This window comes from Trichoderma harzianum (assembly GCF_003025095.1).
Source record: "Trichoderma harzianum CBS 226.95 unplaced genomic scaffold M431scaffold_8, whole genome shotgun sequence".
Lineage (NCBI taxonomy): Eukaryota > Fungi > Ascomycota > Sordariomycetes > Hypocreales > Hypocreaceae > Trichoderma > Trichoderma harzianum.
In genome coordinates, this window is record NW_020209256.1 from 1068679 (window position 1) to 1093942 (window position 25264).

Here is a 25264-nt window from a genome sequence, read left to right on the forward strand (position 1 = left end):
TATCCCACAGCCCTACCGCCTATATTCCAAATTCCAAGAAACCTGCTCAACACATCCACTTCCCAGAACTGGCCCTCCCCAGACCTTTATGCCATTAGATCGCCCAATCGACAGATGGAGATTCTTTTGTGCGGAATTCCGCTCCACCAATTGTCGCGGCCGCCGCTAAAATCTGACACGCTGACAAAAGCAGCTATCTAAAAAGAGCTATGCTGCGCCCTACCAGGCTGGCTTGCCGACCCTGTTCAAGCGGAGCCTCATAGTGAAGATCATGTTGTTTGTTAGCTCAACTTTGGTTCGTATGGTGATAGTATGGCAAACTACTGCTGTGAATTGCATCGTGTTTTTGCCAGCAGTATGGGATGTTCAACGGCAAAACATTGCTTCAGAACGCCGAGACTAGGCATTTCCATGCAGAAAAATCGACATTGGCTGTTTATTATCGCCGTAGTCGTAATTTCGGTGTTAGTCCACCTCCATCGGTTATAGGAGAGAGAGAGATGGGCAAGGCTTGTAACATTTGTATATATATGGTCTGTTTGGTTGTCTCTGTCGGAAAGACTTTTTGCTTTGATTAATCTTGCCGAGCATTTCCATCTCGATAGGGCCCCAGGGACTTCTGGCGTTTTGATAATACCACGTTGTCTCTGAGTCTATCTTCTGCAACTAAACTATGCTGTCACCCCTGTCTTTCCTCAGAAAGCTTATCCGAGGCGTTTTCCTTCTTGGTTTGCTTATTAGTTTGTCGAGCTGTTCAACCACGATAGAGCTCGAGTCAGGCCTCCAACGAACGCTGACGCCCATCCGCCATGCCAACGCTTCCACTCTGTCCATCGCTTACTATGACTCGGCACCGAACGATTCAAGCGCGCCAGTGGTCATCTTGGTCCACGGCTTCCCTTACTCCATCGACACCTACGTCGACGTGGTGCCAAAGCTGATGGCGCAGGGATATCGTTTGATTGTCCCGTATATGCGAGGCTACGGCACGACGACCTTCCTGTCTCCCACAACCCCACGTAGTGCAGAGCAGGCCGCCCTCGGCAAGGATATCGTCGACCTGATGGACGCTCTGCATATCGACAAGGCGATATTCGCCGGCTACGACTGGGGCACGGTGGCCGTCAACGCGGCAGCAGCCCTGTGGCCGGGTAGATGCTCCGGCATGGTGGCTGCAAATTCATACCTGATCCAGAATCGCCAGACGGCGTGGGCGATCGCGCCTCCCGCGTCCCTGGCTAACCGCTGGTACTTTTACGTCTTTCTCACACCGCAAGGATTCGGCGGCCTCGCCAATGACACGCGGGGATGGGCTGAGACGCTGTGGTCCAAGAACAGCCCACAGTGGAACTATACTCAAGCTGAGCTCGACGCTGCGGTTCCGGCGTTTCGCAACCCAGACTACGTCGAGATCGCGACCAACTTTTACCGCAACCGCCTGCTTTACGCGCCTGGAGACCCGGCCTACGCAGAGTTGGCCGAGAGGCTCGACTCGCTGCCTTCCATCCACGCCCCCTCCGTGACGCTGGATCCAGACCAAGCGCCAGTCTTTCCCGCAACCGATGGATCGTCCACGGCCCAGCACTTTGCAGGGCCTCGGGTGCATCACATTGTGCATGGATGCGGCGAGAACATCCCCTTACAGAGCCCCCAGGTTTTTGCAGACGCGGTCATCGAGGTGGCGGCCCTGGGAAATCATCATCATTAATAAAACTGGCGACGTGTAAGAGACTACATGTATGATCCCTTCCCGGTTTTCTATTATACGTGTATAGGATATATGGGGGTCTGGCAAATGCTGCGATTACAAACTTACTGCCAATAGCGGAAATGATCTTTTTAGGGGGGGTATAATTTACAATGTATATAAACCGGTCCACGGTCCCCTCTTTTCCCTTTTCCTCTCTTGCTCTTGTCAGCATGCAAGTTCCTTTTGGGGAAAACCAATTCTTACAACAAAGCAACCCATAGCTTAATATGTGGAGTCCCACAAGTCCCACAGTCTAACAGGCGAGAAACCCGCGCGGCTGTTGTCGTTTGTCTTGCTGGTAAGGCGAAACGGTGCTTTTTTTCGAATCCTTTTTGATTTATCGAATTCCAAACTACGAAGTCTTGCGAGCTAGTTGAGCACAACAAACACAAATAAGCTAGGCTGGTTCCTAAACGTGCATTTGTCATTGCCAAGGGGTGGCGCGCTACTGTACAACCAGCCCCCAAAAGGCCCAAGTCTTTAGATCCCGCGGAGGTTCTTGTGCTAACCACGGAGTGTTTTACGAAAGGGAGAAATAGAGTCCCATGCGGATCTAAATCTAGGCGACATACATCTCGTTGTGGCAAACCCTCGGCCCCACAAGCCCTATCTCCCCTTGGTTCCCTCCTAGGCGAAACAAGCGGGACAGGGCTGAGAACATGCAATCATTAATGAATAGGAGGGAACCCAGTTCGCGAGACGAGTTGACAGAGCAAATGGAGTTGTTGGGAAACATGGCGACCGTGAAACCTGTGTTGCGGCGAAGCCACACGAAATCAAAATTTGGCTGTCAAGCTTGTAAGCAGCGACATGTCAAGTGTGATGAGTTTCGACCAACATGGTTTGTCTTTCTTCTCTCTCCCCTTTTTCTATTTCAAAGTAACTTAATTCCATGCTAATGACTCGGATTTTTCTTTTTCTCAATAGCCACAGATGTCTTTCGTCAAAGATTACATGCAAGTACCCCGACCAGACTGAGGTGGAAGACCCAGACGAAAAGGAGGCCTCAGCCCTATGGTGGCCGGTAGACATTGAAAAATCATGCGAGCAATGGAAAGAATCAGGAGAACCGCCATTTGTGTCGCTTTCACCGTCTCCAAGCTGGCACAATATGGACATGAAGGACCTGAAGTACATCTACAAGATGGCTCTGGTTGCCAACATCCTCGACCTGAGCAATACAACCAACATTTGCCTATTATGGGGTGAGATGGGCGTGTAAGTGTTGAGTCTGAATTGCAGCAGTCTTTCTAGAGACTTTCAAGTTGATCGGCTGACTGTTTGATTAGGCTTTTCCAACTCGCAACACGCTACGACTTTGTTGCACATACCTTGGCTGCTACATCAGCTCAGCGGCTTGCAGTAACTACAAAGTCACATGAGGCTTCTCAAGATGCGTATCAATATCGGAAACAGGCTCTTCATGGACTATATCGAGCAATGGGGTGCTTTTCTAAAGAGAATGCTGATGCAATTCTCGCCGCGTCCCTGGGATGCTCATATATAATGTCCGACCAGTAAGTAAACTATTCCCTCTTACAAGATTAATCAAATCAAAGATTAATCAGACTATACAACACTACACAAGTACAAGCTCGTATTACATAAAATACGGATGAGCTAACCGTTACTCCTAATAGTCGCTCCCTGATGACCCTAGCAGGAAACATCTCTACAGTAAGCCTCGACAAAATCATTCTCTCTTCCACACCGCTCACAGTAGAGCAGGTGGCCACCCGGATGAAGCCTTGGCTCAAACGGTCGGCCTTTCACCAAATCTTTACATTCGAGCCAACGCACTACGAAACCGAAGAGCAAGCAGCCTCGTCGCCTCCCGAGACAGGAGACATGGAACACCGCTTCGCCCTCATCAAGACGCTTCTGGCCGAGGGCATCGGCTCAGTCAACGGCCTAGCTTTTTGCTTCCAGGGCGACCGCGATCTCTCAGCTGTGCTTCGACAACTCCGAGACGTCATGCGGCTCGTCCATGAACGACTCGGCTCCGACCTCTCCGCCGAAGACCAATACCGCCTCGTCTACCCTTTCACCGCGTGGTTCGTCAAGAACTCGGCCGCCTCCTACGTCTCCCTCAGCGCAAAGAACCCGTTCCTGCTAGTCTTTCTTCTGCACATGTACGCCGTTGTCGTCTCGCTGACAGTGTCCCTGCCGCGCATCGACGTTCCGCTGTTTGCAAAGTACAGACTGCGAGCGATTCTCGAAATCTGCAACATTTTGAAAAATGAACCGGGCTTCTTGTGCCAACGGTGTAACGGGTTTCACTCATATGAAGAAGTCATGGCGTTTCCGTTGAATAGCGTGTCTGTGTATCAGCAGTTTGGTAGAGAGACGGGTCTTTTAGAAGCATAACCAGCGAGCATCCTCCCCTCCTTTGATTTCTTTTCTTCATTTCTTCTTCATTTCTCCTCTCTTGTTATTGATTCCCTTTGTCGTTTTTGGAATAGCAGTTATAATGCATTCTGGATGCGCAGCGATATGCGGTTTATTTGGCATGCTTTAGCGACAAGCATGATGCTGGAATGGAATTGCGAGCGTTGCTTATCGGACACATGGAAGAGCGGAACCAACTGGACCGACCGTGTCATATATTTCATTGTATTAAAGAGTCTAGACAGACATACCCTTGTTGGGGTTGACAAATAGAAACTTCAAAGTAACTATTTGACTCGTTGTCATGGTCATCTCGTGAGTTGAATCACGCCGCTTCAATTGCCGTCAGCCTTCAATACCTTGTCTAATTTTAGCAGAAGTTATTCCAGACTGGTGAAGGAAGAAGAGAGAAATTAAATTAAATAATGATCAACAGTTGAGGAGGCTACAATTGGACCCACCGACGAACACCTTTGCAGCCTTGCGGATAAATAAGCATGGGCAGACGACATCCTTGTTGAGAGTAAACGCGGCATCGTGTTGCCCCGTCTTACGGGAAGCCATAACCATAACCATAAACAAGCGGGAGATCGGGCAGATCCCCCAACTCAGCTGAAGGTCTGTAAATAGCAATTTTTAAATTACTTCGAATGCCTAGATGGAGTGCTGATGCTAAAGATAGATGGTCCTAGTTTTGTTTCTCCAGGGACTTGACGATGCGGCATATCGCGGAGCATACTGAATCGGCAAATAGCGTCGCCAGAGAGCAGTAATCAATCGGCCGAATCTCGTCGCACGGACGCTTCGATGCAAAGTATTGAGTATTGAGTGCGAAATTGGAGAGAGAATTCACAAGTCAGCGTCGCTTTCATGTCTATTTTCAGATCAGGCCTAATGCAGGTCCTGTTGATGGATCTTCAGCCGCATCACGAAAGAGGCAACTGTTCGTCTTTCGCAACGGCAATGGACAAGTTTGCTCAGGATGCGATTGAAAGCGAGATGGAAATATCTTCAGCGATCTTGGCCATCATACGGATATATAAAGAGCATGATGAAGCCCTCGAGTTGATTCGAAACATCCAGCATCACAACAGAGACACATCGACACAACAGAAGCATCAACCTCATCTCTCCAACACATCATTTTACAGCAAACTCACTTTACCACATACATCACATACACTACAGCCTACAAAATGAAGACTGCCTTTGCCGCCCTCGTTTTCTCCCTGGCATCCATCGTCAGCGCCTATCCCATCACTGGCGATGTTGTCAATTGCCGCACCGGACCGGGCACCAGCTACGCCATCAAAAAGTCCTACAAGAAGAACCAAGACATCTCCATAAGCTGTCAGACAGCGGGAACCAGCGTCAATGGCAACAGCATTTGGGACAAGACCGCCGACGGCTGCTACGTCGCCGACTACTACGTCAAGACGGGCTCCAGCGGCTACGTGACCAAGAAGTGCACTGCTTCGTCCGGCGGCGGCTCCTCGTCCTCCAGCTACTGCAAGACCATCAACAGCGCCGGCGTCGATCTCATCGCCAAGTGGGAGGGCTTCGTCGCCAGCCCCAAGCCCGACCCCATTGGCCTGCCCACGGTTGGCTACGGCCATCTCTGCCAGCAGAAGAACTGCAGAGAGGTTAAGTACAAGTTCCCCCTGACCAAGACCACCGCCAAGGAGCTGCTGCTGGACGACCTGCCCAAGTACACAAAGTGCCTCGCCGACTACCTCAATGACAAGCCCAAGCTCAATGCCAACCAGTGGGCGGCCCTTACGTCCTGGGTCTTCAACGTCGGCTGCGGCAACGCAAAGACATCGACTCTCGTGAAGCGCCTCAACAACGGCGAAGCTGCCAACACTGTTGCCGCAGAGGAACTCCCCAAGTGGCGCATGGCAGGAGGAAAAGTCCTGCCAGGCCTCGAGGCTCGCCGCAAGGACGAGGTCAAGCTGTTCAAGACGGCGTCATCGAAGCAGGCCTATCCAAAGTGCCAGTGAAGTAACGGTCAAGTAAGCTGAGCTGATGGGCTTGGTTACTTTACTCAGCCCTACCTGCTGAATAATTGGGATGAAATGGCCCAGGGTGGCGAAGAGTTGGTTTGGGGCGATTTAGGGGACCTGAAGGTAGATGCAAGTAGATGGAAGTCACTTCTTTTTTCTTGTTTGTTGTTTCTTTATCGCGGCTTACTGGAGGATTCCTCATGCAGAAATAGACGAATTGAATTGCTTTTTTCTTTCAGCTTCATCATACTATTGAATCCTTCAACTGTGATATGCTTACACACTGCATGTTAGCCAAGTAAGCAGCTGCAGCTGCAATTGCAGGCCCTGTCACAACAGAACAGACAGACACGTCGAGCTGATGGGATTGAGCCACCACAACCTACGTGTCCCAGTAACCAGGTGAAGCCCTCGCCAAGCGCAAACGCCTTGCGCACGTGTTGCCCCCATTAAGAAAAGACAGACGTCAACGTTTGGCATCACGTTACCACAAAGTGTGAATCCCATTCGTCGTTCGGCTACGGAAGGGTCGGGCGTGGCTTGCGGTAGACGAGCATCAGATCAGCCCTCTCGCCCTAGACCGCAAATGTATGGGCCCTTCGAATTTCAGGGTTCAAGGAAATCAAATGCCAATTTGAATTGGAATTGGGCGAGGCGGCTCGATCGGATCCCTCCCGATCCAGAAAATCGGGATGGCCGTGCTTTCAAATTGCAGGGCGATTGGTTACGTAGTGACTCCTATGCAGAAGCCCTCAACTCAAACGTCTTGCAAACTGGAAACGTGCCCCCCCCTTGGCTGTTTTTTTACGGTAAAGCCCCCCCTTGTCAGGGCTGAAGCCGGGCGGAGGAATATGATGCATTAAACTATTTAGCATTGCCCTCCTTGATACGTGTCAAACAGCTGTTTCCTCATACTTGTGGACTTTCAATGGCTTAGCAACAGCCACAACAGCATCAGCTGGAGACAGCAACATAGTACCATGAAGCCAACAAAACTGGAGAATCATCGACGCGGTTGTGATTTAGGCTCCCAAGTACGGAGTAAACCAGGCTCAAAATCCACAATCCACTCCAACCAAGGCCCCTCCCGCGTGCATCCGGGCTCTCACATGATTCTTCCCTTGCCTAGGGCAAAGCGGCAAACGGGGCTCAGAAGCACAAGCTTCACCTCGCTCCAAAGCTTGTTCTGCGCTCAGCTCAGCTCAGCTTTTCGTTTACTCGTCTAACATGTGTTTACATGTGCTTTGTGAAATCAAGATGCCGTTTAGCAAAATGCATGCCGTTTTAGCTAAGCATTTGCATCTCCGAGGCCGGCTGCATTTGCATCTGAATAGCTTCCTTACAAGGCAATCCAGTAGATTCCAAACGGCAAATGATCAGCGCTGCGGTGACCTGTTTCTTTCTTTCCCCCGCTCCGGTTATTCATGCTTGTTCGTGTTAGTGCTCCCTTTGTCGCTTAATGCTACGAACCTCCTGTGTCTCGGGTTCTCTGTCAAAGGACTGGACGGATCGAGAGCAACTTTGTCTTTAGTCGGCTATGCTCGCATCATCGCCGCCATTCCCCGAACCAGGGCAGCCATAGATACGACGAGGAGCGGGTTGGAATTAGTAATTCAATTCGCCCTTGGATGTGCAAAGTAGGGTGTGAAGGGACGATGTGATGAGACAAATACATGCAGCTATCGGCCGTAGGCATCAACATGATCAATCCGTTGTGACAGCCATCCGCGACAAGAGGAGTCCATCGTGAATCACTAGAGCCCATGCCGTATCGCCGTATCCGCGCCCGCGCCCGGCCGGTCGATACGGGAAGCAGACTTTTCTTTTTTTTTTTCGCGCTCATGGGGGTATGGCATGATTGCCCTCCCCTTGTACGGAGGGTGAAACGCAGAATTTTCTCATCTCGTAGCAATACCGGATCACGCACGATGTACGACTCGTGCATGACGAGAGGACGAAAAAGAAGGAGGGCAAAACACCAAAAAGATATGAAGGAGACGGAGAAAAGCGTCAACTCTTTGCGTGTGCTTCGGTCTGCGAGGTCACCCCGGTCGCCCGTGTGACGCCGGCCGCATCCACTGGCATTCTCTCGCCTCATCCTTACGACAATGTCGACAGACTGTGGATGGAAAATTCTGGATACTCTGGAATTCTAGATGACTCTGGATGCTGGTCGTGATGGTGTGGTGGCCCCATCCAGGCGACCGCTTCTTCCTTTTCTTCTTTTTTCCTTCACGGGCTTCACGGCTTCACGATTCTCGATCCAGCCGGTATATCCATGGATCCAGCAAATGCCGCCTGGCCGGCACTTGGAGCGTCACATCTGGCGCATGCATCTTTCGAATGAGTCGAACCCTGTCTAGTGAGCTTGGTTGGGCACTGGTGACTCGATGCTAGTCACGCATCTTCCGTGCCGTAATTAAAATCCCTGGCCACCGAGCCAATCGCGACGACGTTGACGACACCAACCCGTTTTTTTATCAAATTTTTTTTTTTCTTCTATTCATTCTCTCTTCCATCTTCTTCGCCTTCTTCTCGTTTTTTCTTTCTGTTGGCGTAGTCCTTGCCGGTCTGGGCGAGGTTTGTAATGCGGCCCGTACGAAACGAGAACGGGGGGCCCAGGGATCCCGGAAAAGAGGGCAGGCCAAATAAGATGCAGTAAATCGCCAGCGTGCAGCTCGTGTGTGTGCCTTGATGGCTTGCGATGCTAGTCAAGGGGCACAGGAACGTGAACGACGCAAATAGTCAAGTGCGGTGGGAATTGAACAAAGCCATTCTCCAGTTTGCAGAGTTTTTTTTTCCCTTTCATCTCATCCCTGGCGATGGATGACTCCTTTTTTTAGAATTCGACAAATTCAAAATTGTTGGCAACAGGTAGAAAACCACAAATGAAAGCCAAACAGAGAGTGAGAGGGTACATGCTGCTACTCAGCGGCTACAAGCTCCATGGCGGATTACCCGTTTCCAAATCTGAGGTAGCATGACTGCCAGCCACGTATTCAAGCTTCAAGCCCAGCTTCGGCATCGACTTAACGTGACCCACTCCCTCCTGGTGAACTGAGACACGCTCTGGATCGAGGTCAGGCAAGCAGGGAAAGGAAATCGGGCGTCTTGCCGAGCTTGTCATGCATCTGCTTGGTGCAAACTTGGCGCCCTTTTTGGCACGAGGCGACGTCTGCGTATAAGTCGAGCGCCAGTCCCCCTCTTCACCTCCTCTTTCTCGCTGCTACTCTGCTCTGCTCGTTGAGAAAAAGTGGTCTGACTGTAGAACATCTCTCTTTGTCCTGTAGTCTTTGACTTATAATCTGCTCTTATCCTGCTGTTGCGTGAAGGCTTCAGACTCCTCCTTTGTGTTGTGCGCGTGAGCCAAACAATAACCACAATTGCTGCTCGCACGCCCCGGAAACAACAAAGAGCCCGCTGATCCGATCCGCCATCTCCGGCATACAATGCGCCGCTGCTCTTCTTCTTCATCAATCAGCTCTCAGTGGTCCTCTATAAGCGACGACCTTGAAATCGGCCAGCTCAACTCCATCATCCACATCAACAGCATCACCACCGCCGCCACCACGGTTACCGCCAGCAACTCTTCCGTTGTATCTTCATCTGCCTCTGTTGCACCCTCAATTATGCCTTCGGTCCACACAATGTCTGAGCGCCGCCCTTCCACCCCCCAGTATGAGCGCAGTCGCCAGGGAAGCACATGCTCCGTACTGAGCTGCGGCGGCATGAGCCCTGATGCGACCAAGGAGCTGTGGAAGACCATGTTGGAGCTCCAAGAGCGATATGGATGCTATACCTCAGCCAGAATGGATATGGCCGTTGGAGCGGGAGACATGGCCCTCTCTCTTATGCGTAAGCTTTTGCCCTCGAGGGACCCGCTGACTCGAAAGAAAGACGGAAGTGCTGACATGACAAAACACAGCAAATCCATTTATTCTCGATACGCTAAACGACTCTGTCGTCGATCTGCCCGATGAGGGATGGGAGATGCTCAATCGCTGTCTCCGACAGCCCAGGCATTAAAATCCTGGCCTCCTATGACCTGACACTCTACAAATTACTACCAAACGCAATCGTTGTATTTCTTCGAATGAAGCGCGTTAGATGAGGACGATATGATGGGTATATTTTTTCAGAAAGGCGTTTTTGGACTGGACACAAAATTTCGGCGAAGCGCTTTGGATTTTGCATTTCATTTCTTCTCATCTCATTGTCTCACGGCATATTTTTCATTTTGCTTCATTTTCTTCTTTTTTTTTATTTTCAAGATACCCTGTCCTCATTTACATGTAATGTGTAACGCAACACAGATTGATGCCCATGTCAATTTACATGTATACAAATGCATCAAAGTACAAACCATTTTACAAATACAATACTAAAATGACACAAAATATCATTTCCGCGGTGCCTAGTCAGACGATCATACATCGATGCTATGTTACAGTGCATATGCTATCATATCAAAAAAAAGGTCACGCTGATCAGCCCATCGCGTGCTCGTCCATCACAGCGTCTCATCCAGCAGTGCGTGCGTTACATTGCCCATGGCCCTTGTCTGGATCTTCATGCTATCTAGCACCCTTGACTTGACCTGATCATCCTCGATATCCATCCCTACCAAGATGCCATGCGTTGACCTGAACTCGTATGCCTTCAGGATGCCCCACATTCTGTGTATCTCGTCCGCGGGCAGAGGGATGCTATTCGGGAAACTCCATAGGAATGAAAATGAATTCAACCCAGGCGGCTTCTCGCGCTTCTCTCCTAGGGCGTCTACTTCCCACTTCCCGATACCTGCCGGTGTCGCCATCAGCGTGTCTGCAGTGAAGAGCCGCCCGTCAAATAGCAGCACCATGGACCCTGGAAAATGTCCGCCCAGTTTGATGGCCTTGACTCTAGGTAGAATGTCCGTCTCAATCTCGGTGAGGGGTTTGCGGTGAGCTGACGGTGTAGTCGTCCAGCGCAGATCTTCGGCTGAGGTATACACGGGACACTGGAACGCTCTCGCCCACTGGATATGCGTGCTATAGAAGTGAGGGTGGCTGATAACAATAGCCCTGAGTCCCCCGAGCTTCTTGATCTTATCAATCGTCTCTGCATCTAGATACGAGATACAGTCCCAGAGGATGTTGCCTTGCGGAGTGCGGATCAAGATGGCCCGCTGCCCAATTGCAAAGCGCGGCACCGTGTGAATGGAAGTAACTCGATCGTCATACTTGTAGGGTTCAAACTCATTGACATGTCCCGAGGCGCGAATATCGGCCATGGTGGTGAAGGATTGACCCGTAGGAGGGACATACTGGCGAGGATCATCACAGACATAGCACGTCTTGACAGCGGTGCGGTCGGCAGTCGGGAATTGCGTGCCGCAAGTGTTGCATATCAACCACGAGGAGGAAACGGCTTCCTCATAAGGCTCTGGAGTGAAGTCCATAATGCCGGGCTGCTAGTGGCGATGAAGCTTCGACATTTGGGGATCTCCGAGCTGGTTTTGGGAAGCTGAGCTGGTTCATGTTATTTATAGGGCGCGCGGGGTTGGAGAATAGACTTTGCGCGGCTCTTTGATGAAGCTACAGCCGATTCTATCCCTCGGACCCGAGACGATTTTATGTAATGATGAGGTCTGTTTTGTTTTTTTCTCTGTCTTGGATGTGATTTGTTTGTCGACATGGCCAAGACGGGACAAATGATGGCGCCGTATTACCGCCCGCTAACAGTCAGAACTCTGTGCCTTGGAGAATTGAGCTGGTGCTTGTTATTTGACAGCTATGCATCTATATAAGATCAATTATTTGAAGATGTATAGAGCTATAGCCGTAGCCATAATAAGCTTAAAACGTTCTGTCAGTTTGTGTTTATTGTTCATCTGCCAAACGGTGTCATAGTCAATGTGGTTTCACAGAGTGCGATGACATCATCACATGCACTCAATTCACGGGTGGTCAGACGTCATGCAGAGACACCAAACGGCGCTGATCTAGATGATAAGATGAACATCATAGTTATAGCTAGTTTAGTTCATGATGACTATGTATATATAAGTGGCTTCTCGGGATGATGAAACTGACAGCTGTCTGCCGATTTCTGCGGCAATGGCGCGTACTAAATGCGCTGATCATGGCGTCTACAGAGATGTCACTATGTGAACCTCCATACAGGATATGCAGAACGAAGCAGAGTCACCAATTTGGCCAAAATGGTCTGAAGCAGCATTTTACTAACATCTTATTACACAAGTTCATGATTCGATTGAATTGATGGAATGGTCTTCTCTATAATGAGTGCCCATGTAGACAAGTCCGTCCATATTCATGCAGAGGTGCTTGATCCCCATCTCAGCGGACGAGATTTCGGGGCTCGTCGTATTCCCACTTCATTATACGACCATCACATCTATCTCCTGTTTCTAATTCCTTCTAAAATTACCATTAAGTGTTTTTACATCCGTAAAATCCGCATCTCCGTGAAAACAAACGATCAGGGTACGTAGATGTTTACAAGGAGAATTACTTCCCTCGGCAACTTTCCACGATGCATGTAGCCAATCCTTCCGTGCAACCCCTTAATTGGCCAATCAGCATAAACACTTTAATAATCTACGACCAAAAATACCAAATTGGACTGAAAGAGGCTGGTTTCCAATCTATTCGGACAGATCGTCCTTCGTCCGCGGACCAAAAGTATTGGCTGTTACGACTCCACACTTGATGATTCCCTCACAGTGCTACGCTAAATTCTCAACTCTACGGACTAATCGTCTGTGATCCATGATGGCAGAATTGGAGATACCGGCACCATAACGTTGACATCAACAACAACTCCGAGGCTCGTATCATGTAGAACGACATCTATGTAGAATAATGAGAATACCAAGAACATAAAATGCTTCCATTTCCCGTAGTCTCATCTCCCGTAATACTCCCAAACAAGTAGCACAAGCAACTCAATAACCATCTCAACCCCAAATCCCATATATAAAACTCCCACTTCAACACAAACAATGCCTCAAACAGTCTTCCTCGTCACCGGCACCACCTCTGGCATCGGTGCCGCCTTGGTCAACCACATCATCTCCCGCGGCGATAAAGTCATCGCCTCTGGCAGAAGCGTGGAAAAGAAACTTGGCCATCTCAAGTCCGGAAACGTGGCTCTGCTGGAACTCGATGTTGCAGCTGGAAAATCCGTTGTAGAAGCTCAAGTGAAGAAGGCGTGGGAGATTTTCGGACACATTGATGTCTTGATCAACAACGCTGGCATGTCTGCTATGAAAACTATTGAAGATGCCGAGTAAGTATTGCTTATACTCCTTTCTCTCTACAGCCTCAACCCAGGATATCCAGTTCTAATCACAACTTCTGAGTAGCGACGACTACATCAACACCATGTTCCAAGTCAACGTCTTCGGCCAGCTGCACATGTCCCAAGCCATCCTACCCTTCTTCCGCGCCCAAGGCCACGGCATCATCTCATTCACTTCCTCCGGCTGTGCCTGGGGAGCACTCCCCTATCTGGGCCACTACTGCATGACAAAAGCAGCACTGAGCTCCTTCGCCGAGAGTCTGCACAAGGAAGTGTCTCACATGGGCATCAAGTGTGTTGCCTTTGACATTGGCGGCTTTCCAACTCGTCTGGCCCAGCCCCGCGAGGGCGAGGACGCCGCCGGCGCCGCAGTGAACCCAGACGACGTGGCTATCCCTGAGGCTCCCGTTTCTGAGCCTTATGCGGAGACTTTTGGGCAGTATCTCAACCTGTTCATGCCTGATCACTCGTGGGTTATCCCCGGCGATCCCAACAAGGCGGCATCCGCAATGGTGCAAGTTATTCAGCGTGAAGGTCCTGCGGCAGGCCGGCCCTGGGCAGTTCGTGTCGTTTTGGGGTCGGATAGCTTGATTTATGCGACGAAAAGACGTACGGAGGAGATTCAGCTCTTGCAGAAATGGAAGGATGTGAGCGCAAGCACCGATGCGAGGAAGTTTGTGCTTAAGCCCGAGTATGAGAAGTACATTGCCGTCGCTGGAGTTGAAGAGTGAAATGTCAATTTCTAGATTTAAAATCGTTATAGCTCCTTGTACCTGCTCAGCTAAAATGTCAAATCAAATGTTTACTGCGCCAAAGCCGCCTCAATCTCTTCCACAAAACCCTTCTCCCACGCCTCCTCTCCAATCTCCGGCTTCCATCCCAGCACTTCTCTTGTCAACTCCGCATTCGTACACGACCTTGATGCAAATCCTAGTTCCAAGTATTGCTCAACCGCACCAGGCGTATCTCTCGCCAAATCCTCCAGCGAAATCGCCCGCGGTTCAGCCTCCAAGACGCCAGCCGCAAAGCCAGCCCTGGCGATACCTTCTGCGACCTGCTTCCACGAGTGGCGCCCACTGCCGCCAAAGTAAATACCTTTTCTTCCAAAAGGCACATCTGCCTTTGCAAAGAGCTTCTCTAATAGTAGTTCGTAGATCTTTGTGGTGTCGTCGATGTGAATGTGGTCCCATACGCCGGCTCCCTCGCCAATGTACTCTGCGTAACCTTTCTTCAAGGCTCGTCGCGACAAGAAGGGAACTTGAACTGAGCGCTTGTTAAACGGGCCCGATCCGATACCGTAGATTGTTGGCGCCATGAGGATGTATGTCGGCACGTCGAGTTCTTCTCCTGCTACAACCACGGCAACATCACATGCTCGCTGAGGATATGAGTCGTGAGCTTCGCGCTTCACTTCGTAGGCGTGAATGTCCTGAGTCTTGTCGTTGAACTCGAATGGGGCATCTTCTTCGGTGTAGATTTTGCTAACAGGACGATTGCCGACGCTAGATGTACCTGATGTCTACAGAAGCAGATCAGCATTTAATGCCCACTTGGATAGCAGGTCATCGTCACTTACGTGAATAAACCAGACTGGCTGGCCAGTCTTCTTCTTTCTTTCCGCCAATCCCTCAATCAATGCCCTTGCTCCCAGTGTTCTGAATGCACTCGCCGAGTTGATGACAATGTCATGCTCAGACGCCTCCTTCTTCAAAAGGTCCACCTGGTCGAGATTCTCGAACATGACTGGCGTCATGCCAATGGACTTGAAGTGCTCTGCATGCTCAGGCTTCCGCACCAGCACGGTATATGACAAATTTTTGATATCAGGATGGGTTGACTTGAGGAGCCGGGTGAGGATAGAGCCACCGCTTGTATATCTGTGAGTCTAGGCTTCTTCAATTAAGGCATCACTTGATCAGACTTACATGTAGCCAGTTGCACCGGTGATAAGGACCTTTGTCTGCGTCATTGTTTCTTGCTAAAGAGTAAGTTGAAAGACGTCTTTAATCAAGCGCAACTTGTAAGTGCCGATTAAACCAAGCAAACAAGATCCAATCCATCATTCCACAGCCTCCATTTATAACAAAGAGCTACACCACGTAAACACTAGTAAAACAACAAGTTTCCAACACAACTCGTCACCAATTACTAATTCACCGTCTCTTCATTTCCACCGCCTAGCAACTCTGTTCTCTCCTCAGACTCAGCTACCTAATTGGAAATAATGTCCAAAAACAGGCGCGGCCATACTTTCTCACCACGGCTGCCGCAGTGGAGCTGTTCGTTCCGATTAGCTTTGCCCGGGTCCACATGAAAAGACGGGAACGGTAGATCCAATGTTTTCGTGAACCAGTCGAACATACTTTTAGAGAGCCCTTGCCAAGTCACTTGCGTACCAAGTGCGGCCAAAGTTGCTTCAGTCCAGCTTTTCAAGGGTCGAGATACCCAGTTTTGATTAGATTTCTGGAACTTTGGAGTTGTTGAGTCCTTTTTATAATAACGCAAACTGGAATGTATTATTAAATTATAATATCATTACAAATAGTACTGTCTATCAGAGAAAGAGTTGCGTCAACACGCTTCCCACATTTGATGCCCCATCGCAATCAATCGGTTGAACAGCTCATCGCGCATTGTGATGGCTGTCAAGTGATGCTCGGTTCCGTCTTTTGTTCTCACAACCAATCCATCCACCACTTCTCTCTCCATTGCCCATCCAACAAGAATCTTAGTCTTCCACCCCAAGCCTCCAACCTTCTTCAGTTGGTCAATGTCTTCAATAGCTACTGTCCACGCTGGATTCACGTCCTCGATATCCGAGGTCCAGCTCAACGCGGGACTCGTAGCCGTGGCCGTGATGTATGCATGGCCCTTTTTACCACGGCACCGGGCAGGGAAACAGATTGGACCCGACATGGAGTCAGCGTCTGAAGGCTTGTTCACGACACCGAGACGATTTCGTGCGTGATAAGCACCAGCGGCAGCTTTGGCTTTGTCGGCAGCGAGGGCCGTATGCACGCCACCCTTGGCGGTGCCTTTGAGCATATTGAGGATCCGATGTGACCGTTTGGGCTTTCGCTGCTGACTGTCGTCTTTAACGTCTGATGCGTGATCTAAATCAGGTTGAAGTGCTTCCCTCGCTTCCTCTTCGGTGACACCTATAAGACATTAGTATATGGTTTACATAGTAGGAGTGCGCAAATCAAGTACATGTACCTAGATTGTCGACCTGCTGTGCAGCTTCAGGATCAATCTTGGGAGGTGGTGGCGCATCGGAGGATGGAGGAGGAGGAATTGGCGTTTTATTCTTCTCGCCGATGCGCAGCAGCGTGACGGCAAGTTGTGCATTGGTCGGAATTCCTCGTAGAATGGTATTTCGCAGCTCAATGAATTTCTCCCAGCGCGGGTATGTCCTGTTGGCAAATTGCAGGGCTGGTGTGATGATGGGATCGCCAAAGAGGACAAATCCAACACCAAACCCGAGGCCCTTGAGCAGCATATACGAAGAGACCCAAAAGGAAAGAAACAGCGGAGGCAAAAGACAGGCAGAGAGCGTCAATCTTGGCTGTTCGACAGGGAACGGTGGTGTCGGGCTGAGGGCATTCCCAAAGCGCTCCCAAGTATCGACCAACTCCGAAATGAGGTGCATGACAGGTCCAGTCTTAGTCCAGACAATGTTTGAAACGGGCTTCTTTGTCCTGTCATGTTCTACAGAGGTTTCTTTTCCGTCTGTCGCGTCCTTGGCGGCCGAAATGTCCGATGTTATGTTTGTCGGATCTGGGGCAGTGTTGTCGTCGTATGGATCACCTTGTGGATGCTTCCCAGCGCTCGTACTTATGACGACCTAGAGGAGAAGCAACAAGATGTTAGCCATAATTCTTTCATTGAGCGCTACAAGGGGGCACGGGATCTTACGCCGGCACATACCGATGCGATGCTGTTGACAAAGCTGTGTGCTTCTTGCTCAACACCCTCGCCTTCGTGTTTCTCCGGCGCACCAGTGATGGACGTGTCAGAGGCAAGGACACCAGAAGGCGGTTTCTGTACGCCTCCTGTCTTTGAGTCGACGATGGATGGTGGTGCTGGAGGGAAGCAGATTGTCCTTGCTGGCGGATAGGCAATCAAGACGATGAGAAACATAATGACGGCCGGTACCAGCAGGTCAAATAGCCACGCAAAGGCGTACACGGCCAGGAACGCTGCCGTTCGCTTTGTCTCTCTCCACGAACGGAGGCGTACAATGTGTTTCCACAGAGAGACAACAGAGACCACCACCGTCATGTACAAGCGCTCCAACTGCGCGCGCAGCTTGTCTGGAGAAAAGGCATCGTCATCTGCAATGTTCATATCCAGGTCGGCCAGCGGAACGGTGTCTATGCTCTTGACCTCAAAGACCTGCTTGTTGAAGCGTCTGATCAGGAGCCAGAGCTCTTCGTTCCCCATTCCGCCGACCACTGGCTGAGGAACGCATTGTGCCTTGTCATTCCACCCGATATTCTTCACCTCGATCTCGTCGTGGTCAGTCTGGCTGGCGCCCTTGTTCTCGACCTCGGTCTGGATGCTTTCCTCGGCGAGGGCATGGCTGGCTGTTGGAAGTTGTTCATCGTAGCTTTCGATTATTTCGGGCTCGCTGCCGAGTCCAAGAGAGGACGTGTTGCTGCTCTGGTCTGGAGCGTCCATTTCGAACTAGAGAAACGACCCTTGTGATAAGAGCCTATCCCGATGTAAAATGCTGAGGGTTGAAGACTGTTTTCTCACCTATATAGAAAAGAGATTCCATCTTGGCTGCCATTTATCTGATATCCATTTCAACTGGGCCTTGATCTTGCCGCCGACGTCAGAATCATTGTTTGGGAGCTCAATCGCAGCGTTGACGTCACTGACTCTGGTCCAGGTTAGGCGGAATTGGCGATGATCGGCGTCATTCGTCTCCTACAAAGGTAGAATGAATCGTATTGAAGCCGTATGGAGGGCGAATGGGGTCGAAGACAATAAAATGGTGGAAAGATGAAAGAATAGATGAAAAGAATAACTGCCAGCTTCAGATTGATTACTTTGTCAGATGGAGTTGATGGAGCTGTTGCTTCTGCTTACCGTCGTAAGGGAAGTGGAGGATTGCAAGCGGATAGCACATGGCTTCCACCAACACTCATGGCGCCAAACTACTACAAACTAATCTCCAAGTTTGAAATAGTTGGCTTTAATTAAGAAAGCATTTCATCCAGCTTTTCTAACATCCTCCTTCGCGTCCCTTTGGTGATCCCAGATGCTTTGGGTGCACAAGTTAGTGCCCTCAATTCCAGGGTACCAACTGTAGGCCACTTGGGATGCAATTCGCTACTTCACATGCACGATACGCTTCTCTTTGGCAAATTGCTGTTGTATTCTTTTTCATTCAATTATTGATCTTGAGGCAAAGGGCTCGTATGAGCTAGACTACATACTCTTTAGAAGTAATACATGGTAACAAGACCGCGATCCAAAATCGCATCCTGGAGAGGTCCTACAACAGAAACCATCTACGTGCGATCGATTGACAAAGTAATAACACTCACAAAGAGGACGATGAAATCGCCCACACAAAGAGGTCTGAAAAAAAAAGAGAGAGTTGACCAATGATCAGCATACAGAAATAGAACATCCGCACATACCCACCATGCTAAGCTCATCTAGAATGGTGCTCTTGTCCTCCCCTTGTATGCACATACTCATCTTCATTTTGCGGTCCCTTTTATTTTTCAGCCCGCTTTGCCACATAATCGATAGAGCAGCGGCTGATAAGTGTGGTGGACAAATGTCAGACACAACAAGGGTCGACGCGTGAACAACTCACCTCGCATAAACCTATGGGGCTTCACCGAAAAAGAGACGCCCAAGCTGGCCCCCAAAGCTCATGTACAGGTACTCGTATTCTGATGCAGTCGCGCCAGCAATACAGTGATCCACGCGTAGAGCCTTGTCTACCCGACCTGCAAGGTTGTCATTCTTTCGGTAAGACTTTATGTTTCGCCCACGGCTCAGTTCCCCGCATTCAGGGCATCACCAGATTGCCAAGGGAGATTCTGGGATTCCAGTCTCGGCAATAACTCGTGACAAGGCTGATCAGTGTTACGTTACGTGAACGTGGGTTTGTTGGTTCACCCTAGCGTAATAAATTGCCGGGATTCTAAACTCTTTGTGGACATGACTGATCCAAATGATCTCGCGATTCTAATAGCTCTTGTCTCTCACGGAGATCGGACGACGTAAATTGATCGTCGGATCCAGGAAATCGGTTAAGGTGAAACAAGCTTCACGATTGCCAAGATGACACACTCCCAAGATGACGGTAAACGACGATAGCGAAGCAACGACGGTAGCGAAGTAGCGAAGCAGCGAAGTAGCGAAGGCGAGAGCAACAAAACATGGTAGAGTCTGAGGCGACAATTAAACTACAATTAGACGCCTTGCTGGTTTGGGAATAGGGACTGCAGAGGAAAGGCTGGGCTCTGGATGCGAATAAATACGAGGGCTTCGTTGGGCAGCATCGGCCGGTGAAGCGAATAGTGGCTATGGGCTGAATCCCTATGCGGTGCAGCGCTTCTTGACATGATGCTTCAGTTTATACTACATAGTACTAGTATTTTATGAATATCGTATGTACACATATAAAATGGCAGTAACTGCAGCGCTCTGTAATGTAACATTTGCTCTGGAGCTCTTCCGTCTCCTCGTTCATCCCTCGCGTCAGATGCACACCGACAAGATGCTTCTGCCTGCTAAACTTCAAACAAAGGGACCCAAGACATTTTCTCTGTAAATTAATGCCGCAATTTAGTGGAAAAAGCAAAATTGATACAAACTCCAAAAAAACGCAGATCGTAAACCCTTGTTCTTCGGGTCGTAGACCCTGATTTTGCAAGGGGCACAAGGCTTGTGTGCTTCCCCCGCCAAATCGTGCTCCTGCACCTGGAGCTCCGGTCAAATAACACTGGAACTCATTCGATTGTTAACTCAATTTCATCATTGATGGGTCAAGGCGTCAAAAATATGTATTTATCAAGCTCAATTATGGACGAGTCGCTCATTATTTGCTTGGGCAGCACAGCTGTACCGCAGTGCTGTATAAATGGAGCCTGGTGCGGAAGGAAAGCATCATGTGTGCACATAGTTTACCCAAACAAGTGAAACATAAAAAGTGAAAAAATAAAAAATAAAAAGAAGGGAAAAAAGAAACAATAGCGCCTCAGCGTGGTGTAAAAGATGTCCATACTGTCTGTTGCTCGTTAAGCCAAGCCGGGAAGTAATTCACGACATGAACCACGCCAATCGAACAGCATATGTTGTATAATGTAGCGGTTCGTCCAAAAGTAGAAAGGCTATGGTCAAGCTAATACTTTATGCTGTCTTGGTAATTTGGTTGATGGTGATGTTAATGCAGAGGCGGCTTCTACTCTGCGCACTCCCTCTCAAGGAATTGCTATGTACTCGTAAGGATGTACAGAATTTAATGACGTTTGATTAAATTCCTGCTACTATTTTATTATTTTATCATTATTCTTCTTCTTTTCAACTTAAATTGTAGGAGTGTGTGGATCCATCACATATCATACAAGGCCTCTTTTCAGCTAACAAGATGTCTTGTACGCATGCACCGCAAGATCTCTTCGATCTTGAGACAAATTTCCAGGTCTCATCGCTTCTGGGACCACTAATACACGTTCTAGGATATTAAATCAATCTATTTAAGCATGGCTGCCCTGGCGTGGCTTTCCTTTTTGCATCACAATCTCAGACATGAAATTTGGACGCCGTTGATTGGTCATTTGTACTCCCGCCGTCGAGAGGAGCCGCTCCATGGGCAGCGTACTCCCGCTGTCAAGATCTGAAGTTGATTCGAGTTCACAATGGGCTGTTTGAGCTCTGAGACAGTTGGAAAAGTTTTTAGAAAGGATCGAGGATCGGATTCAGGATGGTTCTGCTACGATTAAGGAGAAGTTTGATTTGCAATGCAGTGGATCAAGAAGAAATCTCAATTACAAGATTATTACCCGTTCAGTAGAATGCCTGGGATACCCGAGTCGTTCGCGGAGTATCTCAAAAATAATCCGAATAAAAAACGTATTCCTGCCATTGAGAAGCGAAACCTGGTCAGATGGCTCAGTGACCCCAGCGTCAAGCCCACCTGTCAGAAGGATTACAGCCGACGCAACTACGCTCACAAGGCCTACCGATGGGACGCAAATCGTCAGCAACTCTTGGCCAAGGCTCGAAATGGCAAGGAGAGTGACAGAATTGTCGTCACAGTGGATGAAATTCTCCGAACTGTGGAGTCAGTACACATCAAAGACCACCTGGGGTGGGATGCAACATGGAGACGAGTCAGCAAGAAATACTGCGGCATCGTTCGACAAGACGTTATCTGGCTCATCGTGAGATGTGGCATGTGCAAGGTAGACCCTCGCAAGAAATCAAAGGGCAGCCAGGCGAATCAGGCCCCGGCCACTGCCACGGCCACGGCCACGACCACGGCTCCTCCTGTTCTGCCACCCACGATTGCACCCCCTTCAGATGGGCTCGAGTTCAACTTCAATGATCTCACCCTTCAGACGCAAGATTACCCAAACATCTTCCAGGACGTCACTGTGGATGCCTACCAGAACCCCTATCTGGGTGTCTTTAAAGACGACTATCCAGACATCTTCGAAGAGGGTTTGATGGATATCTACCCAGAAATATCCCCGGATAGCTTTCCAGTATCCCAGGGCGGCTTCCAGGATCCATTTCAGCAAGAATTCCAGGATGGTGCGTGGCAGGGGGACCTGACGAATATCGATCCCTCTCTGCTCATGCTCGATCAGATGCTCTTCCCCAACTATTCGCAGGGTGAGTCCTCGGGCACCAACAACTACACTTACGGTGATGGCAACGACCCCGGTCAATAAGCCGTGGAATACGACTCCAGGGCTGTCAACGATACAAAATGGTGTGCCACAAGGGACACAATGGTGTTGGGGAGAAGGAGAAGGATGCTTTCTGCATCACTACCGAGGGTTGCAGCCCTGGAGAGCTTTGAATGGTTCGATGTATAATCAAACCTCATGTTTGGCTGATTTGGCGTGGAGCCTCAGAAAATTTGTGTGCCTATTTTCCCTTTGTTCAGGATATTAGTTTAACTAGGATGTCAGATTGTCACTCAATTGATTTTTGTTTTTATGATATTCACCTGCTCCTCTCAAAGTTCTTGATGAGACTGGAGACTTTGTGATTAGGGTTGCTGCCCGACTTGGTGATAGTTCTGTCTCAGTGAAGACAAGGCAGACTCTTGAAGAGTCAATGACTCGATAATCCACAAAACACAATGCATGTTGTCAGGTTGGGAAGGGAGGTAGGGAGGGAGTATCCATACTTATACCTTGCCCACAGACAAACTATTGGCAACTGGACAAGGGTGAGCATCCATGGATGACAGGATGGTGACCACACACTGGGGATGGCCCCGTTTTGAGCAACTTGATGAGCGGCGTACGCGCGTAGACGATAAAGTCAACAGCGGTATGTGATGCCTCCCAGATGATTAATAGATGACAGAGAAAGATAACTGAAATGTGGCAGGTAATCAAAAGAGCAAACAAGCAGGGGGTAGTTTGCCAAGCCCGTCTGGACTCTGATGGATATCAAGAGGGGATGCTGAAGAAGAAAGTTCTCAACATCCTCCTGGGGGGGATGAGACCATTTTATATCCCTCCCCCCTCTAGGATTCCCATCCTTGAACCATGTGTGTCAGGGGTGGGCACATTATTCCAGCCATGACACGTATCATGCTGCAGCTCTGGATATCCATTGGTGACCCTTGGAATAGTTACACAGAAGCTAAGCCATGTGTAACTTGATATCTTACGAGAACGCATCGTCTTAGGCCTATAAGGGTTGCCCACCAGTCACCCCTTGTTGCGGAATTCATATGAAAGAAGTTTAGGCAAAGCAATATGCGGACATGTTCCGGACTGCTGCTTTGGGAGATACCTGTTATATCAGAAACTGAGGGACTTGAGCTCTTCTGGCCTTCTTTGTGTCACCCAAGGCTGAGAGACACCAAGAAGGCGTAAGAAGGTACGAGGTAGTGCTCATTGCATCGTGTTGAGGTCATATACCCCCTGATAGTTGGTCATCTGGAGTTGAGAAGTTAAGTCATTCTTTTGGTTTCTATTGGTCAAGGTATCCCGGAGAGACCTCCGCCCACGGAGAGACCTCCGGCTCAGCAGAGTCCTTGCTGCAGGTTGTCTTTAGCCAAGACCAAGGACGGGAAGAAGTACTGCCGTTTTGCTACTAGCTTGGAGAGGTTGAATGTATGAAATGACTCGTGACTATCTGCTGCTTGAGGAAAGTGGGCTTTGACGTTGACGTCTATTTCTCTTATGGTAGAGACATGGCATTGATTGGCTCGAATACTGGCTTTTAGACAAATATAGTAACCCGTAAAGAGTGGCGATTTGTATGAAGATATGACTGGTCGAATGCAATCTTGTTAGTATTAGTGGTTATGCTTTAGTTAACCGTAGCTCTATTTTGGGACAAGTGCAGATTTATTTGTGTTGTTTACATCAAAAGCTGCAACAGACAATGAAACTTGTAAACAAGCAGATTGGTGATGAGAAATTTGGAGATTGAGGGCTGAAAATGCAAAAGGGTTATAGATTACTCATGATCTTGAATCCCGATATCCGGGTATTAACGGCTGACTAATCGAAGAGAGCGAAATAATCCACGGAACCAGTTACTCCCCTTTTACCCGCGTTGCCGCCATTTCTGTCTCCGCAATCTCGACTTTGACAAGCCGCCAGATGCAACAGCCATGTCTCACAATCTCATTGATATCGTTGCCGACGGCGACACGTTGATAATTCTTCCAGTTGGAGATAGTTCAGACACAGGGAGTTCCGTGTCTGACGTGGGAGCTGTGGTAGATGAAGAATCTGTAGTGGATGGCGAGAAAGATTGGGCAGATGTTGAGACTATCACGGACCCGAAGGTTATTGCAAATCAGGAAACTGGGACAACAGCAAATGAGTCTATCCGCGCTGCAAAGAGACTGAAGTTATCAGATGGATCCCATGCAGGTAAGTGTCAACAGCTTGGGTAACCTAGCTCGCGGGCACAGTAACCTCGAATACTAAAGCTCAATAGAGCCAGAGACTGGTACCACCGAAGCCAGTCAAGAAATATTTCAATTCAGGGTCTCAATGAGGCATCTGGTACTAGCCTCTCCGCGTGCAAAGGCTGTGTTACAAGGTCCCTTTAAGGAATCCACGCCGCATGAATCCGATGGCCTTCTTCACTGGCAGCTTACGCCTATATTTGACCCAATAGCTTTTGAGACGGTGATGCGAATAGTTCATGCACAGAACAAAAAGGTTCCTGAAGAGGTAACACTCGAACAGTTAGCGAATATTGCAGCCATTGTGGATGATTTGCAATGCCAAGAGTCGGTTGACTTCTTTGCCTCGTTGTGGGCGAAAAAGTTGGCAATCAAGCCACCAGAAGAGATAAACGTAGACTTGGCAAGGTGTATCTTGATAAGTACAGTGTTTGGGTTGAAAGGGCTATATGAAAGCTCGACATTGCAGGCGATCCTCAGCTCAACTGGTGCCATGCCGGTCTTTGGATTGCCCATTTCTCCCGACGCCTTAGGTGAGAATGTTCGATTACAGATTGCAATTGCGAGCTAACAAAGATACAAGATGCCATAGACAATGCACGCAAGGATTTGTTGAGAAGGAGGTTGAGACGATTGCTAACAATTGCCGAAAAGTATAAAAACCCCAGACTCTGTCTCTCA

General features: G+C 49.2%; 13 protein-coding genes across 13 annotated transcripts; 10 read left to right on the forward strand and 3 right to left on the reverse strand.

Annotated features, from left to right (window-relative positions):
* Nucleotides 1–673: 673 nt before the first annotated feature.
* Nucleotides 674–1708, forward strand: M431DRAFT_532169 (hypothetical protein; the record flags this gene model as incomplete). Its single annotated transcript, XM_024920851.1, has 1 exon — nt 674–1708. One exon carries the CDS (start codon nt 674–676, stop codon nt 1706–1708), a length of 1035 nt encoding a protein of 344 aa, XP_024773057.1.
* A 776-nt stretch (nt 1709–2484) lies between these two features.
* On the forward strand, nt 2485–4117 carry M431DRAFT_483526 (hypothetical protein; the record flags this gene model as incomplete). The annotated part of the gene is made up of 4 exons (XM_024916129.1): nt 2485–2591; nt 2678–2968; nt 3040–3267; nt 3391–4117. The coding sequence occupies 4 exons, from the start codon at nt 2485–2487 to the stop codon at nt 4115–4117; spliced, it is 1353 nt and encodes a 450-aa protein (XP_024773058.1).
* A 1217-nt stretch (nt 4118–5334) lies between these two features.
* On the forward strand, nt 5335–6138 carry M431DRAFT_89502 (glycoside hydrolase family 24 protein; the record flags this gene model as incomplete). Its single annotated transcript, XM_024924034.1, has 1 exon — nt 5335–6138. One exon carries the CDS (start codon nt 5335–5337, stop codon nt 6136–6138), a length of 804 nt encoding a protein of 267 aa, XP_024773059.1.
* A 792-nt stretch (nt 6139–6930) lies between these two features.
* M431DRAFT_509660 (hypothetical protein) lies at nt 6931–8114 on the forward strand. Its single transcript, XM_024919334.1, has one exon. It carries the CDS (start codon nt 7369–7371, stop codon nt 7780–7782), a length of 414 nt encoding a protein of 137 aa, XP_024773060.1. The 5' UTR covers nt 6931–7368; the 3' UTR covers nt 7783–8114.
* A 1656-nt stretch (nt 8115–9770) lies between these two features.
* On the forward strand, nt 9771–10167 carry M431DRAFT_89171 (hypothetical protein; the record flags this gene model as incomplete). The annotated part of the gene is made up of 2 exons (XM_024923992.1): nt 9771–9996; nt 10067–10167. The coding sequence occupies 2 exons, from the start codon at nt 9771–9773 to the stop codon at nt 10165–10167; spliced, it is 327 nt and encodes a 108-aa protein (XP_024773061.1).
* Nucleotides 10106–10589, forward strand: M431DRAFT_461748 (hypothetical protein). Its single transcript, XM_024915359.1, has 2 exons — nt 10106–10213; nt 10241–10589. The coding sequence occupies exon 2, from the start codon at nt 10260–10262 to the stop codon at nt 10524–10526; it is 267 nt and encodes an 88-aa protein (XP_024773062.1). The 5' UTR covers nt 10106–10213; nt 10241–10259; the 3' UTR covers nt 10527–10589.
* A 62-nt stretch (nt 10590–10651) lies between these two features.
* M431DRAFT_6921 (hypothetical protein) lies at nt 10652–11581 on the reverse strand (the record flags this gene model as incomplete). The annotated part of the gene is made up of 1 exon (XM_024921781.1): nt 10652–11581. One exon carries the CDS (start codon nt 11579–11581, stop codon nt 10652–10654), a length of 930 nt encoding a protein of 309 aa, XP_024773063.1.
* Nucleotides 11582–12301: 720 nt separating this feature from the next.
* On the forward strand, nt 12302–12987 carry M431DRAFT_509663 (hypothetical protein). The gene has a single exon (XM_024919335.1). It carries the CDS (start codon nt 12425–12427, stop codon nt 12635–12637), a length of 213 nt encoding a protein of 70 aa, XP_024773064.1. The 5' UTR covers nt 12302–12424; the 3' UTR covers nt 12638–12987.
* A 160-nt stretch (nt 12988–13147) lies between these two features.
* Nucleotides 13148–14177, forward strand: M431DRAFT_89243 (hypothetical protein; the record flags this gene model as incomplete). The annotated part of the gene is made up of 2 exons (XM_024924007.1): nt 13148–13434; nt 13511–14177. 2 exons carry the CDS (start codon nt 13148–13150, stop codon nt 14175–14177), a joined length of 954 nt encoding a protein of 317 aa, XP_024773065.1.
* A 71-nt stretch (nt 14178–14248) lies between these two features.
* On the reverse strand, nt 14249–15415 carry M431DRAFT_89353 (hypothetical protein; the record flags this gene model as incomplete). Its single annotated transcript, XM_024924020.1, has 3 exons — nt 14249–14965; nt 15023–15314; nt 15372–15415. The coding sequence occupies 3 exons, from the start codon at nt 15413–15415 to the stop codon at nt 14249–14251; spliced, it is 1053 nt and encodes a 350-aa protein (XP_024773066.1).
* Nucleotides 15416–16017: 602 nt separating this feature from the next.
* Nucleotides 16018–18126, reverse strand: M431DRAFT_6924 (hypothetical protein; the record flags this gene model as incomplete). The annotated part of the gene is made up of 3 exons (XM_024921782.1): nt 16018–16604; nt 16663–17290; nt 17374–18126. The coding sequence occupies 3 exons, from the start codon at nt 18124–18126 to the stop codon at nt 16018–16020; spliced, it is 1968 nt and encodes a 655-aa protein (XP_024773067.1).
* A 3058-nt stretch (nt 18127–21184) lies between these two features.
* Nucleotides 21185–22736, forward strand: M431DRAFT_461842 (hypothetical protein). Its single transcript, XM_024915361.1, has one exon. It carries the CDS (start codon nt 21435–21437, stop codon nt 22368–22370), a length of 936 nt encoding a protein of 311 aa, XP_024773068.1. The 5' UTR covers nt 21185–21434; the 3' UTR covers nt 22371–22736.
* Nucleotides 22737–24280: 1544 nt separating this feature from the next.
* M431DRAFT_6926 (hypothetical protein) lies at nt 24281–25154 on the forward strand (the record flags this gene model as incomplete). Its single annotated transcript, XM_024921783.1, has 2 exons — nt 24281–24545; nt 24613–25154. 2 exons carry the CDS (start codon nt 24281–24283, stop codon nt 25152–25154), a joined length of 807 nt encoding a protein of 268 aa, XP_024773069.1.
* Between the last annotated feature and the right edge of the window lie 110 nt (nt 25155–25264).